The sequence below is a fragment of the Hipposideros armiger genome, unplaced genomic scaffold, assembly GCF_001890085.2.
Source record: "Hipposideros armiger isolate ML-2016 unplaced genomic scaffold, ASM189008v1 scaffold_1184, whole genome shotgun sequence".
NCBI lineage: Eukaryota > Metazoa > Chordata > Mammalia > Chiroptera > Hipposideridae > Hipposideros > Hipposideros armiger.
Genome location: NW_017732534.1, coordinates 144,275 through 160,294, shown reverse-complemented (window position 1 = coordinate 160,294; position 16,020 = coordinate 144,275). Strand labels below are relative to the sequence as shown.

The window sequence follows — 16,020 nt, the reverse complement described above, 5'->3', positions numbered from 1 at the left end:
TCGGCATTCTGAATAATCCTGCGTTTATTTCCACCAACTTTGTCTCTCAATTTTTAACTTTTTCAAGTGGCAGGCAGCCAGACCTTAGCACAGTATCATATGTACTTTATGTCATCAGATTATTTGACATTTAAAACAAGTTTGTATATTTGTTTCTAAGGTTCTGTGTATATCTTTTAAAGCAATTTCAAGGTTTTTTTTACTCAATTAACTGTCTCTCATGATCTCATGTCTAAATCTCATGTCTAAATCTCATGTCTAAATTTATTTTTAAAACAGAATTAAAAACCTTGACTTTTAAATTGCTATTAAAATATGTTACAATGAAGTAAATATAGAAGCCGGGAAAGTACTCATTTGAAAGTCATAAATATTGACTGTATGAAGAAGCCTATCATTTTAACTGAATGAAATTCTTCCTAGTGATTCAAAAAATTATTAAAAGAAAATGCATGATTTAAAATACCTTTAATATTAAAGACTTTTAAAACACACTTTCAGTTTTTATTCTTGCATTCCTTTGTTTATTGCTAATCAAGGAAAGTGATTAGTATAAAATCTTTCATTGCCTACTTGTATCTAATCACAGAATCATTAACCAACAAAGTTGTATGAGTACTGAATGTTCATTCTAAACAACCACCTGAAAAGCTAAGCAGTAATCTGTTTTATATTTTGCATTTGAGTAGAGTTTGGAATGTGCTTTCTAATATTGGTTTCATTGTTTATATCCATGATAAAGACAGTCCTTTCAAATTCAAATAAGCTACTCAAGGATGACTCCTTATTGGAAAACAAATGAACCTATGTATGGTAGGTATTGCATAAGGAAGGCTTTTGAATGGGGACATGGTCAAGTCAATCAGAATATGTTTGATACTTAATGTACCTATGGAACTAGGGTTTCTGTCATAACTAGAAAATTAGAATAAGAAAGTTATCAAATGTACTTATGTTGTGATGGAGGGACTTTGTGTCATAAAAACTTTCTCTTCTGAAAATCAGTTTTCCTGTATTCTTAGCCACCTGACTCATCACTATGCCACCATTTGTAATTATGAAATGGTGTGTTTTTCAGAAAAATAACTGTCTAGATTCTACGTGTTTGCATCATTTCTCACATTCTGGCTTTGGGTATGGTGTATTAGTTTCCTACCCGGTTCTCTGAGCTTCTTGTGATAGGACGCATCTCCCCTTCTCAGTAATGGACTCGATGCAGGCCTTCTGTGAAATGTGTGCTCAGTACATAATTGCTCTGATTCTTACTCTTAGAGCCAGTAGGCTTTTATTGCCCAGTGGGAGATTTTGATCATAGAAAGGAATATTACAATTACCTTCACTTTATGAATATGTAGTGCTTGAAGTTATAAATCTTAACCTTAGTTATAAGTTTTTATTTTATCTTAAGCTATATTTTTTCTTCAAGCCTACTTTTAATCAACATACAGATATTATTTTATTTATAAATGTACTGATTTTAAAAAATAAGTTATTTTGAGTTTATTTTTTCATAAATTTAATAGAATTCAAATTTCGTCAATCAAGCTTCTTTAGATCAAGCTATAATTTCAAAACTAGTAAATTTCATTCTCCCAAATTCAAGACCCTAATAAGACAAATTTGTGATTCTGGCTAACATGATCTTCCTAAACACCTGGCAATTTCTGTAATCTAGTAAATTGCCTTATAAATGCAGAGATTAATATTCCTTTAAGCATTCTAAACATTCTAAATAAATTACAAAATTACATAGTGATTTCAAAATGTTTTATTACATGACATAAAGCCAACTTATCCAAAATTACACTTGTTTTTGGTTGTTTTTAAACATTCTTGGAGATTCAAATTTCCTCACTCAAATAGAATCACCACCACCCAGTTAGAAAGGCGGAACTATGGCATATGTCATCAATAAAAGAAACTACCTAATGGAGGCACAGGATTGAATGCAACTTCTAGAACTAAATTCCTTGCAGCTGGGGTGGACTTTCTGGTATTGCTAGCTTGCGTGACCAAGGCTTTCTAAACATTTCAGTCCAGCATGCCATGAAGACCCTTTATTTAAAATGGCTTGCCTCTTAGTCTGGTCAAGGGGCTTTCCAAGTCCTCTGAATTTTAATTTTTTTGGCATGTAATTGCCAAAGTCATCTACTGCATCAAGGCCTAAAATTTATTAATGGTACTTTGAATCTCTTGCTGAGACTGTAATTTTACCCCTTTTCTCTTTTATTATGTGTCTTATCAACCAATGTTTTTCTAGTGATTTAATGACTCATAGGATGTGTCTGAACACTCAACAGTATTCCAGATTCAAGCATATGGTCCTATTAACCTAAAAGCAGTGTCATGTTTTTTTCCTAGTGACGTGTCCAGAATTTTATTTGTTTCAGTTCAAAATTATATTCCAGTGATCATGAAGTTCTCAGACCTCTTTTTTAAGTCTTGAATAAATCATGTGAGTTCATCATGTTATGATTTCAGAGTGGTTTATATCTTTATGATGGTACCTTCAACACATCATTTCCACACATAACACATCAACCTGTTTTTTGAGGTTCTCCATGTCCCTTTTTGACTTTTGACTCCTCCCAAAGTGGAATTATGATAATTTTAATATGTAACTTCTCTCACAATTGGTATTTGAAACCAGTATTGTCCTGATTCATTTGCCACCTTAATAAGTGCTTCTGTATAGCTTTGGTTAATTCAGATGGATTCTGTTGATCTTAAAATAATCTTGTTATCTTTTGGAAACTCACTTTTGACTGAATGTGTCTGTGTGTTGAAGTGCTGAAGATAATAGTGAAGCTTAGGATGGTAAAATATAAAACTCAGGTAAAAATTGGTTTTCAGTGTAAACCATTAAAAATAGTCATAACATCTCTGCTTTCACTGATAACCCTAAAAGCAACCAGGTAAAAACTATCTAGGGTCCTAAAAGAGGGCCATACTGTGAATATACAGAGAACATATGCCATAAAATGAGGAGTAAAACTATTCTGTGACTGTAGAGGAATGAGACTCTCTTTACAAGCCTAACATGAAAATGTCTCCCTACTTTGTGGTTATTATTAATTGACTGTTTTCAGAGTAAAGATGCTGTAAATGAGACTAGTATAATTCAATAGAGAACGAAAGTTTTACTCATCTTAATGAATACAGCACCAAAAATAAAAAAATCTACAGTATTGGTCAGTTAATAGGATATTAAATCCTTAAACACTTTTCTGTGTTTGTAAAATATGTCATAGTACCCGTATCTCGAAATTATAGGACTTTGGGAATTAATTCATTTTGAGAATAACAATGTCTATCATAAATATTAAACAGATATTATTCAATTAAGATTAGAACAGAACTGTTTCTCAAGCCATGCCATTGGGGATATTTTGTTAAGAATAGCTTGCCAATAGTTCTTTATAATTCTGCCATCTGAGCCCATCTTTTAAAGAAAAAAATTGTATTTCTTGATATGCCTTTCTGTCCCAAGACTTCCATCCTGGGACTAGTTATCAGGGGCAGTTGTCATTTTTCTTAGGCTTGCTTTCTGTTGCATTCTCTGTGCTCTGAACCTTATTTTCACTCAAACGTAAGCTTGATGTGATGGCTGTTTAGCTGATCCTTCTACTCTAGGTCTAGAGAGCTTTGAAAGAAAAGGTCCTCAGTTCTCATTCTCGCATGCAATTCAGTTCAGTAATATTCCAGTGTGGACCTACTTTATTCCAGGTATTGTGAATAGAAAGTTCTTTCAAATGATGTTTCTGCTTTAAAAAGTCATTATTTGCCCATATAATGGCAAAGTCACTTAACTTTGAGTCCTCATGTACAAATCAAAGGGATTGGACCAAAAGATACTGTCAAAATTGCCCAACAACTCTAAATTTTTGCCACTGTGTGCTTCAGTGACTTTCCCATCTGTGCCTAGGGAGCGGATTCTTTGCAGCAATAAATAGCAAAATTAAGCTGGTTCTTCTTATCCTGAGGAATTGCCATCTATCATGAAAGGTTTTGAGCTTCATACTGCTGTTTAGATACTTTAGTTCTGGACGTTCTCAGCCGTCTGTAGGTTATATCCTCCTTTTCTACCACATCCTCAGGCCCCTGATCAAATATAGTTTTGTTTCCATCACTGAGATCCAGAAAAAGGGTCATAGTGCACATTCTCCTCAGAGCAGCAAAAAGGAACAGTTTGGGCCATGGTTGTAGAGAGTTAATCATCCTTTAGGGAGAAGAGAAAAGGTCCTGTGGGTATCAGGTATCACAAACACCAATAAATGTACTTGTTTCTTTTTTCTGTTTCTTTCAAGCCATATACAGTGTAATACTAGTTGTCTGTGATAAGGTGCCTTTTAATCTGAAATGTCAGATTAGAAAAGTGAATTAGAAATTACAGACCAAGGTTGCTTTGTCTTGTCAACCCTGAGAATGTACTGTAAGGCCACGTAGATTACATCTGTAAGGACATGCTGGGTTTTTCATTACTGGGAAATTGAAGGTACAAGGACTTTTGTTTTGTTACTTGTATGGAAGACTATTCTTTTTCTTTTCCTCATGGCTGTTTGAATTCTGTTGAGATTAATAGCTTTTGTGCTGCCAAACTGCCTATAGAAACTTTGTTTAAATAAAAGCTTTAGCCCTGAATAGTTTTCAGAGGGACAAAAAAATAATGTTTACTTTTAACTTTTGATGGAATAAATAAAGCTCATGGAGTTAACCTATTTTCTACTTCTACCCCCGAAGGCCAAGTATCATTAATATTAGAGGATTTCGATTCCTGGGAATTTGGTGGTTGTATTCTTCGTATCCCTCTGGTCCTCTCTGTAACAGGGAGATACAGGGCTGAGGTAGAGCCCTGGTGAGGAGTTGGTAAAGCAGTTCCAGTTAGCTGATAAGCTCTATCCCTTGTAGAAACCATCCAAGGAGGATACTGAGTAAGCCGGGTACAAACCGGCAACCAGCAAGCCATCAATCAGTAAGATTTATTGGCTGCCTGCTCTGGGCCAGGCGTGGCGTCCTGACTCAGCAATCAGCATTCCTAACTATGAAGGATGCGTGTGCTCCATTCTCTACTGTTCACAGCAGGGGTCCCTTGTCCTCCACTATCGGAGAATTATGATAAGTTATCAGCCTCTCATGGTGTGATTTGATTTAGTAAGACTGCTTTCCATGGACATTTCATTTGAATACTAAGGAAGTTCCCAGTTTTGTTTTGTTTTTTTTTGAAGCTATACAGAGAACCGATTTTTGTTTAGTTCTCTTTAGCAGTAACCCCTTCATGGCTTCGGAAGGTTGCTTCTTTTTCTTTACAGAATTTGTGTCTGTCCCTGACGCCCTCAGAAAACCACCCCTGTGGCCTTTACATCAGTCATGTGCTGTGTCCTGTTTAAGCCATGTTGCCCTCTTCTCAGAACTCAGCAGAAACTTCCGTGGGCGTCCACGAAGGTGCTGTTGAATAGTAGTTTGCAAGGCAACCGTGAATGGGCACTGACACGACTGCCTTTTGTTTCCTCTTTGTATGAATTGACAAGTCAGTAGCTGAAAAAAATGGGTATATTCTAGTTAAGCACGGAAAAGTTAATTGTGTGGTATTGGCTATATTTAATTTAGTCCTTTTGGCCATGGCAAAATGTTTAAGTGATATATAATTAACTCAGAACCAGCCAGTTATACTGTGATAACAGTTGATACTCAAATCTCAGAGGCTTACCACAGTCAAGGTTTATTCCTTGACTATGCTGTTTGTCCATTCAGGTCAGCTATAGCTCTCTTACACATAATTTTCACTCTGGAACCCAGGCTCATGGAATATCTTCTCTGTATTCTCATGCCAGAGTGAAAAAAGAACATGGCAAGCTACATACTGGGTCTCTGTGTCTGCTGGATGGTGATATTTGTCATTTCCATTCATATTTCATTGGCTAGTGCCTATTTCATGGCCAAACTATCTCTGAGGGAGCTGAGAAACGTTATTCTCTTGCAGAAAGGAGCAATAAATGCAGGTGAACAGTAATTCAAGGTTACTGATACCTATTCAGTTCCAGGGAGAGGATGTTTGTTCATTAGAATTTATTGAAGTATAATGAACGTACAGGGACATTTCTTAATATCCGACTTATCTTTTCAGTGGCCAGCTAGATTCACAGAGCCTGAATGGGTTATGCCTGATCTGTGTTTGTTTAAAGAAAGAGATGATTGCTGTAGTCCCAGATATTTTTAAAATAGGTAATACATATGCCTCTTTGAAAAAGAACACCCCTGGCTGACAATTCTTCAAGCCCCAGTGACTTCAGCCATGCCCAGAAAATACCTTGTTCGTGTAATTTACATATGGAGATATTTACATTCCCCTCTAGCCAATGATAATGAGGATAATAGCAATCCTTCTGTAACACTATATTTCAAGCATTATTCTAGGAGTTTCACAAATGTTAACATATTTCATCTGTAAGCAGCCCTATGAAGAAAACACTGCTGTTATCCATTTTGTATAGAAGAAGAAACTGAGGCATAGATAAATTAAAGCTATACCCAGTAACACAGCTATTAATAGTTAGTGGAAAAGTCTCTTTTATCTGATTAGATTTCATGACTGACTTCTTTCATCATTTCTTTGGTTTCGTTCATATAGAAATAATGTGCGGACAGGAGCACATGGAGAAAGAAACTAGCATTTAATTAGTTTTGTTCCATTGTTAGGCATTCATGTGGTTTTGCCTTTAGCTTACTACAACCCTTTAGCACTCATAGTCTTATTTTCCCCATTTTATAAATGAAAGAGCTAGAGTTCATATGTGTTAATAGGCACACTCCCATTCACACAGCAGTAAACTAGCTGAGATCCAATCCTAGGTTTGCCTGGTTCTAAACAAACCTGGGTGCCATCTCTGTACTCTTCCAGGTAAATAGCAAAGGCTGTTCGAAGGAAACAAAACAAAAATTCAGGGTTATTTTTGCCAACATATTCTTCCACATCTCTGAATTGATGGGTAGTGTTTCATTTACTCATGTGAAGAGAGCTGAAACACAAGATCCGTGGGACACATCAGGACAGCAGCACCCATGGAATGACCTGGAAGTCAGACCAAATATCTGTAAGATTTTCTTCATAATGAGCCTGTGATGTCGGTTTATTAGAATGGACTAGGGTGTTGTAGCCAAATGTCCCAGAATACCTTCAATATATAGCCTGGTTATTGCTTATTTTTTTCACAATGGATACTTAAATTGTTTTTATATATCACAGTTTGCTCATTTTGCCAAGGGCAAGTTTTATTGAAATTCTTTACAAATGATTTTCTGTTTTAATCATTTTTATTGACAAGTTGAACAGTGTGACCTCAAGAACCAAACATTATAAATGCCAGGAACTTGCAGTTTTAATTGATACCAAAAAATGGTAGTGTATTGTTTTTAACCTAGGTTTACATTTTTGGGCTAGTTTTTGTTCTTAAAATTGAATATTAATAATTTGTTCATTTGTTTATTCACTTTATATTGACTTCTCACCTCTCCATTCACCAAAATGTCTGAATGTATAATGTATAAAAGGCTTAGTATTTTGGGTTATTGCAAACAAGCAATCACTTCTTCGTGTTCAGAAGGAGTTCCACTCTTGTAGGTAGTCAACTGTAATAAGATGCCTGTTTAATAGCCATTCTTTCTTGGATGTTGAGTTCACCCAAAGCATTCACTGAGTTCTGTTCTCTTGACCTAGGGCCCTGGGGACATAGAAATGAGCCAGTTCCTATTTGTGGCAATACATGTTTTAGTTTTGACAACTTCACATTTTTTAATCTCTTGATATTTTAAAAAAATATTCTGAAGAACTGTATTAAAAATATGAATAAAAATGATAATTTCTACCTTTGTCCTCTTCTTTTTTACTTGCAGTTTATATGGATCTTTGTGAAGCTTTTTCCTAGGAAAAAATACCCTCAAATTTTTACATTTAAAAAAATTGGGTCATAGTGACCTGTAGATGACTTTTTCTACCTAACAACACATGATGAACATTCTTTCATTCAGTACCTCTAGTTTTCTGGGCCACAGATTTCTCAAAACTTTCAGTCAATTTGGTTTTAGTGGTTTTCTGTGTGTAGAGTTTCTTCAAAGTTTTTCATCTGTTGCTGGCACCCCTTCTTAGTTTTTTAGCATAATTTTTTGATATCTATTTTTTTGTTTGTGGATCTCTGTTGGCTACATGAATGTGCTTGTGTTTAATCAATCATCTTTAAATGGAAGCCAGTTTTAATTTTTTTATTGGCTTGAATTGTCTTCATGTATTATTTTCTGGGGATATTAAGAAATATATCTACCACATGTGATAAAAATTTTCATTATAGTGCAAATTTTTTTTTTTTAGTTTTTCCTCTGTTACTTGGTATTCTTAAATCCTTTTTCTTTAAACAAGTAGTTTATGTGATCTGGCCACAAAACCTTAAAAAAATTAGAACATATTTAAAGAAAATCTGGCATAAAGCAATAAATTGCTATTTTATAATGTAGGATCTTTGAGGGATTTTTAACTAAGCTTGTTTTGAAATATTTTGAATATGATACAAAATGCAATAGAAAGAACATTGGGCTTTGAATCAAGAGGCCTGAGTTAGAGTTCTGGCTTTAGCGCTTAGAACAACAAAAATGAAATTTTCAGCAACCCAGTAAATCATGTAAGGTTGCAAAGATTTCTCTCTACCTCATAATGTTGTTTTGAGAATCCTGTGGGGGAAAAAATATGCATGGGAATAGCTTCTAATATAGTTATTAACACAATAAAAGTTTATTCTTATTTAATTCTATCCTCTGTAAAACTTGTAATGCAGGATATTGCTAATTTTAGGAAAAATGGATGGGATCAATGTTATATATTTACTTTCTGTGAGGGATTTATGTTTCTAAGGAAGCACATTGATGTAATAACTTGGGTGAATATGAACCTCCCTCCTCCACTTCTATCCCATGTAAAAATTAAGACTCTAACCAAAACTGCCATTAAGTTATAAAACAACAGAGCCAACTGAAGGGGGACTGTAAATTCAGAATAAACACTTAACATGATTTTCTTTTATTTTCAGTGTACTTAAATGAAGCAGGGTTCAACTTCGTGAGAAAATGCATTCAGGCTGTGGAAACAAGAGGTCAGTATGCCCGACAAGTGCATTGTTACTGTTGTGTGGTCCATCCTCCATCTAGAAACCATTTGGAAAATGAGGATGTGTTTAGTCATTAGCATGAGATCAATTTTAAGAATTATATGAATATGTAAATTATATGACAACATAAATAGCTATACTTTGAACTTCAGTTTACCAAAAACCATCCTCTAAATATGCTTCTTTTTAATGACGTTTCCTTATACATCCTCAGTTGACTTCTTTTTGATGGACTCTGTATTATGTATTATTGTAAGCACCTCTTTAAATTGTTTTGCGGCTTTAGGGAGGTCAGTAGTATTCCTAAGTAGCTTGTCTCTAGCCCCTCCTTTCCTACTTTATTTTCCTCCGTGATTTCTGTTACTGTCACAATTTTACTACCTTTGCTCACTCTAGTCATGACCTCTCTCCTGAAGCACTCTCTAGTTGCCTGTTAGACTCCTTCAGTTCCAGGAAAAATTTGTCTGAAGTGAAACTCAGATTGGACTTGGGAGTTCTTTAAACTTAGATTCAACTTTGGGTGCTGCCAAAAAGTTTGAGAAGTTTTGAGGCGTTAAGTAGGTTTCTTAAATTCTTTGAATCCATTTCCTCACCTTTAAAATGAAGATATAAATGCTATAAAACTGTTCAACATGCAGCAAGCACTCCATGACTGGAGAAATAGATGAGCAATACTGCTCATCCCTTTCCATCTTCAGTGCTTTTTTATATTCACATAGTGGTGAATAGGCAAGTGTGCTTCGCTGCGTTAAAGATCTTCAGACATTTTCAAATCACTGTTCAGTGTCTGTTCTGAGAAATAGGTGTCTGGCGGGTGTTTCCAGGGTAGGTTTGCTAAAGTTAGACTGCAAAATCGGATAAGTAGCTTTCAAATTCTGTGTAGGCATATGTCTGAGTTTTTAACATTCTGTACTTGGGCAGCTGTGTCTCAAGCCATTTTCTTGTGTTGTTGTTTTTTGTTTTTTTTTTTCTTTCTTTCTTCCCATTAGGCATCACCATTTTAGGCCTCTACCGAATAGGAGGAGTCAACTCCAAAGTTCAGAAACTTATGAACACTACATTTTGTAAGTTTTGGATAAAGCCAGTTACTTAATTAATTCTTCTATTCTTCCAGATAATCCAAACCATGGGTTTTTTTGAGATAGAGACCATTGCATATCTTTGAGTAGTTTCAAGTAATATTTAAAATTAATATTTGTATTCAACTTTTAATGTTCATTATGGTAGATGAACAGTCAGAATTTGAGAGGGGGCCTTTTATAATGTACTTTTCTCAAGCGTCCATTGACTAGCAGGAGGAGCAATGAGAATTAGGGGTGCTGGATTCAGATTGCCTCGCTTGGTATCCTAACTCAGCCCCTTCAAAGTGACCTTAGGTAATTTGCTTAACTGGGCTTCAGCCTCCTCATTTCTAAAGGGGGGATAATGATAGTGCCTGCCTTATTAAGAATTGTGAGGATTGGATACGTTAGTCAATATAAAGTACTTAGGAGCATGCCCAGCACATGGTAAATGCTCTGTGATGTTAGCAATTCGCAAGAATTTGATTTGGGAAACTATTACTCCACAAGACATCTTTGAGGTTTAGTTTCAAAGTGAGTTTTTCACAGACTCACACAAACAACAACCCTAACGTTAACTCCGTTGGCATCCTAAGAAATAAATGCCTCTCTCTTTCACCTACTTAATGTTTGTATCCATTTCCTTAATGGGGCGAATGATACTTTGAATTGCACAGTTTAAACACCTTATTTTTATTCTTTCAGCTCCAAAATCCCCTCCTGATATTGACATTGACATTGAACTATGGGATAATAAGACAATAACAAGTGGACTGAAAAACTACCTCAGGTGAGGGGGCTTACCTCCTGGGACTCTGTCTGCGGCCTCTCACTCACTGGCTTGGGCAGCCGTGGTGATTCCAGGGAGCCTGTGTGTGTGAACTTCCCTCATTTCCTTTACTGAAGGTGAATCAGCACAAGGTGGTGATGTTTGTTTAGTGTGCTCAAACTTACACTTGATTTTTCAAATAGCAAACTTAAAAGGCTGCAGTATTTTATGGATACTAAATAATTTCTGTTTCATATTAAATTTGAACATGGGTTCCCATGTATTTTTTAAAAATAAGTTAAAATTGAAAGTTGTTTGTTTTCCTTAAACTGTTATCTCCATATCTGAGAGGAGTTTCGCTCAGAAAGTAAAAATAATCATCTCTCAGGCTCCCTCCCTTTTTAATAGAATTGTTGCAAGAAATGCAAAAGGGCATTGATGACTGAGGTCTGCATTTTAGCACTGCCGGGAGCGTCCTCCTAGGACTTGACCATACAGCATCCACCCAATTCTTAAGCACTGAAAGTTTAGGGGAAATAAAAAGATACTGCCATTCTAAAGTGTGTTTCATTCTCCATTGTAGGTGCCTTGCTGAACCACTGATGACTTACAAATTACACAAAGATTTTATTGTTGCTGTTAGTAAGTATGCTTCCATTGATATAGTTTTATGCTGTATTACTGAGAGGTATAAGTTTAAGCCAGCTAGTTAAGATTTTCCGACATATGCTTAAGAAATTGTCAATCTGATCCTTAATAGCTTATAATATGGTTTATAAACAAGTAAGAAATTACTGAATGAACTAAACTATTTTGTCACTTAACAAGACTTCAGTGGGGTGACAGTCTGGCATGATTAGAAAGACTTTTGAGGGATTATTCTAATACATTTTCCTTGGTTGATGGATGGATGTCAGTTTCTTACAAGAAGAATTTTATGGTTAAATAGATAGACTACAAGTATGTACAGTTTTCCTAAATCTGGAGAGGAGAATCAGATATTTTTGTCAGGTAACAGGTACTTCCATCAATCTCCTTCCCCCCATATTATATTTGCAGTATTGATGATCACATATCTATGCTATTTCTTTATATCTGTGACTGTTAAAATGTTATGTGAATAGAGAGGTTTAATTAAAAACTTTTGGAGAGGTAGGAAGGGGGTCAGTGAGAAACATGGAACCTGAGAAGTTAGAAACACGTACTTTGAAAATATTGGGACCAGAGTTCCATGGCGCCATGTGAGCACGTCTCAATGACTTGTAACAATTGGAGTTGGCATTTCATTGTTAAAATGTATGAGGTGTGACTGTAACAACAGTACTTTTCACAATCCAAGAAAGGAATCAGTCATATCATTTTATTACCACACATTGTAATGTCACAGGAAACGTAGTCTGCTGATAAAAGTATCAGATAAAGTTGAGTGACCTTGGTTTTTAATCCAGCTTACAGACTGACCGCATGATCTTGTAAATAGATATATACTACTATCCTACTGAGCTTTCTCCTGGAAGCTCTTCACTCTATATTCTCTCCATAAAAATCTACCTTCGTGAAATTAGGAAATATATAAGTTGACCTCTTATTTCACTGACTAGGAAATCAGGACCCAGGACAGGCAAAACTTTGTCCAAGGACAGTAGTAATTCATGGCAGTACCACAGCTCCAAGCCAGTGTGTTTCATCTTAACTTAGAACTCTTTCTTATAAAAAATTTGTTTTATAACAAATGGCCACTTAGCTAAAATGACTCAATGTGCTGGTGGTTTTGATACAAACGTTTGGTCATAAGATTTTTTTTTCTCCACTTATTCTGTGGCAAATAATGACCATATTATTCACGACCATGATAATTAAAATATGTTCCTATCTATAAGAGTCCATCTTTTGTCTGGGTCAAGGGTAATCCCATTTTCTAGATGTTAAGTTAATAACATTAGGTATTTGATTTCAAGCAACAGAAATCCAGCTCAGTAAAAAGGGAAAGCTATCCAGAGACCAAGAGGTGCCTTACAGAATTCCTTGGCAGAAGAGAGGTCATCAAGCTTCCTCGGGCCTGCAACCAGGAACCCTAAAGTTGGGAATCGGCATTTCCCTCCCGCTCTTTTTGGAGGGTCTCTCATCTCTGTTCTTTGCTACATAGGTGCCTAATTCTTGTCTCCTTTCCGGTCAAGTATTCTTTGCTTTGGAGCATATTTGTTCACATCAGCCCTGGTTTCACATGATCTTCTTTTTCACATACCCAACAGACAGATCCGTTTAGGTAACTCCATTCCAGCTCCTGGTAGAGAGCTTGTGTTTGGTCCAGTCTTTCCTTCCTTCAAATAGAAGAGATGGTGGTCCCATAATACAAGCTTTATGGGTTGGGCACTTTCCAGAGAAAGGGTTTGGTAGGGTGTAGGCAGTTACCCCGGAATTTGTTTGTTATAGTAAAAGAATGTTAAGTAGATTCCTCATCTGAAGCTTTAGAAGTTTCTCTAGGAGACATGTCTGCATCGTGGCTTTTGACGGGCAGACTAGACTTGCTGTAGATGACTTTTCACTTTTTAGATTTACCATTGTCAGCCTGGGCTTAAAATCTAGTAGGCCTCTGTTTGCACAATGATTCTGTACTTCAGAAAAATGATTCCTGGTTTTTGAACCTGTAAAACGGGGGAAGGAATGCCTGCTTTCTCTGGTCTGATGGAGTCAGTAGGACGGTTCAGCATGATAAAGTATACTGTGGTGTCTTACACATTAGGCAGTCTCTAACAATAGCAATAATCACTCACATTGCTAAAGGTGTGATTCTGTCCTTGGGTAGCAAAACCAAAGCAGGTGATGCGTTCTGGTTGTATGAAAGTATATAGTTCAGTGGTGAAGAGCCCAGGTCTGGATTAGACAGACCTGGGTTTGTTAACTTCTCTACTCACTAACTTCATGGCCATAGACCTGTTACTTAGCTTTAGATAATACCACATGAAGCAGTGTTTATGAGGCATGAGGAGTGGGAGTGGTTATGGTAATTACTAATGTTTACATACACATTTGAATGCAATTAAAACTTGAGCATTTGCATCGCTTTTTATGTTACAGAATCTGATGACCAAAACTACCGGGTGGAGGCTGTACACGCACTGGTGCACAAATTGCCAGAAAAAAACAGAGAGATGCTGGACATCTTAATAAAGCATTTGGTCAAGTAATTCTCTGACTCATATTCTTCACTTAACTACTTGTTTAAGTGGCAAAGTTAACCTTGTTCATGACTTCTTAAATTGTATAATGGTGCTATGATATTGCTATTGTAATGCAGTCATAAAATGTGCTTAAAAATGATGTGGCAGTTTATTTGTAAGATATATCTATATGTACATGTGTATATACCTGTGTATATTTACAACATGCAAATGATTATATCCTTTGCAACTGTGAAGCTAAGGATGAGAAACTTGCATTGCAACTTAAAAATATATGAAGGGATATGCAGTTGTTTTCCTATTCTTTTAGATACCTTGTCAGCCAGCCCTAAGTTTGAAGACTAGTTCTCCATACTGTCAGGGTCAGCAGGTTCTGCCAGGTCAAACCTCCATTCTAACATTAGCTTTCTTCTTTGGATTCGTAATATCTCTTGGTCTCTGAAGATTTTTCTGACTCTGCTATTAGTTCATCCATGTATTTAAAAATCTTGATAGATAGACATTATATTAGTCAAGTTTCTCCAGAGAAACAGAGTGAATAGGATGTTTATATGTATACACACATATACATACACTATACACACATATACGTGTGTGTGAGAGAGCGTGTGTGTATATGAGAGTGACTGTACAGAATTGGCTTGCATGATTGGGAGGCTGGTAAGCCTGCAACCTGCAGGGCAGGCTGGAGCCCCAGGGAAGAGTTGATATTTCAGCTTGAATCCGAGACAGCCTAGAGACAGAATTCTGTCTTCCTCAGGGAACCTTATTCTTTCTCTCTTAAGACCTTCATCTGATTGGATGAAGCCCACTGACATTATGGAGGATAATCTGCATTCCTCAGAGTCTACTGATTTAAATGTTAATCACATGTGAGAAAAAAATAACTTCACAGAACAGCTAGAATTATGATTAACCAAATATGTGTGTATTGTAGTTTAGCAAATCTGCCCATAAAATTAGCCCTTGCATACCTGTCTAGAAGTTGTCTCTCTCTCTCTCTCTCTCTCTCTCTCTCTCTCTCTCTCTCTCTCTCTCTCTTTCTTAATCCAGAAGATTCTTTGCCATGGTGCTGGAAATGAAAGTCCAAATTCAGATTTTAAACATACTTAAGAATTCCCTATCATCTCATTTAAGTGGGGACATTTTCCATCTTTGTGAGCATCATGATTTACAGTCAAATGATTAATCCCGTCTTGTTTGCTAGAAGTAGTAACTCAATTTATGCTAATTTGAAATAGTGCTACATGACATATTAGTAAGTCTCAACTTGCAGGCTTTGAGAGAATATGAATTGCCCCCATTGAAATAAAAAGGAATTAAAAAAAAAATCAAGAAAAAAAAATATGAAGGAATTTACTAGGAACAACATCATTTCAAGTTCATTGTTAACTATGGCCTGTGGCAACAGCTCTTTTAGCTAATAAGCAATGACTCATTATCCTTGGTCAGAATTAGCCTTGAATTATGTTTTTGAATTGTGTATAACCTCTTCATGAAATCTAACCACACTGTATTTATTGGACACTTTCTTGCTGTATTCAAACTAGTTTTCTAGCAAAGTCTTTTTTAAGTGTGCTTTTAAAAGTGACATGAGTGTCACATAACACATTCTTGCTTAATTATCCAGAGTATTAGATGAACACGATCTTCGCCCTTAATGTGAGTGTGTACCAGGGAATAGCAGAGCAGAGTACCTGACCATGAAAAAGTGCTTAAAATTGTTTTGCTGATCCTTTACCACCATCCTGGCTCTTTTTTTTTTCTTTGTAGTTTATTTACTGACTTTTTGATACTAATTTTGTAAAGTTGCTATTTTTAAAAATAATTTATTCAATTAAAAAAAAGTTTATCCA

General features: G+C 35.9%; 1 protein-coding gene across 1 annotated transcript in view; it reads left to right on the top strand.

Moving 5' to 3' along the window:
- Window positions 1-16,020, top strand: part of ARHGAP42 (Rho GTPase activating protein 42) — a gene marked incomplete at its 5' end in the record, with an annotated part of 199,365 nt that overhangs the window by 161,213 nt on the left and 22,132 nt on the right. Inside the window, 6 exon segments of the mRNA XM_019632832.1 lie at window positions 4,978-5,011; window positions 9,075-9,137; window positions 10,142-10,216; window positions 10,919-11,003; window positions 11,566-11,624; window positions 14,061-14,166. Coding sequence (XP_019488377.1) covers window positions 4,978-5,011; window positions 9,075-9,137; window positions 10,142-10,216; window positions 10,919-11,003; window positions 11,566-11,624; window positions 14,061-14,166 — 422 coding nt within the window.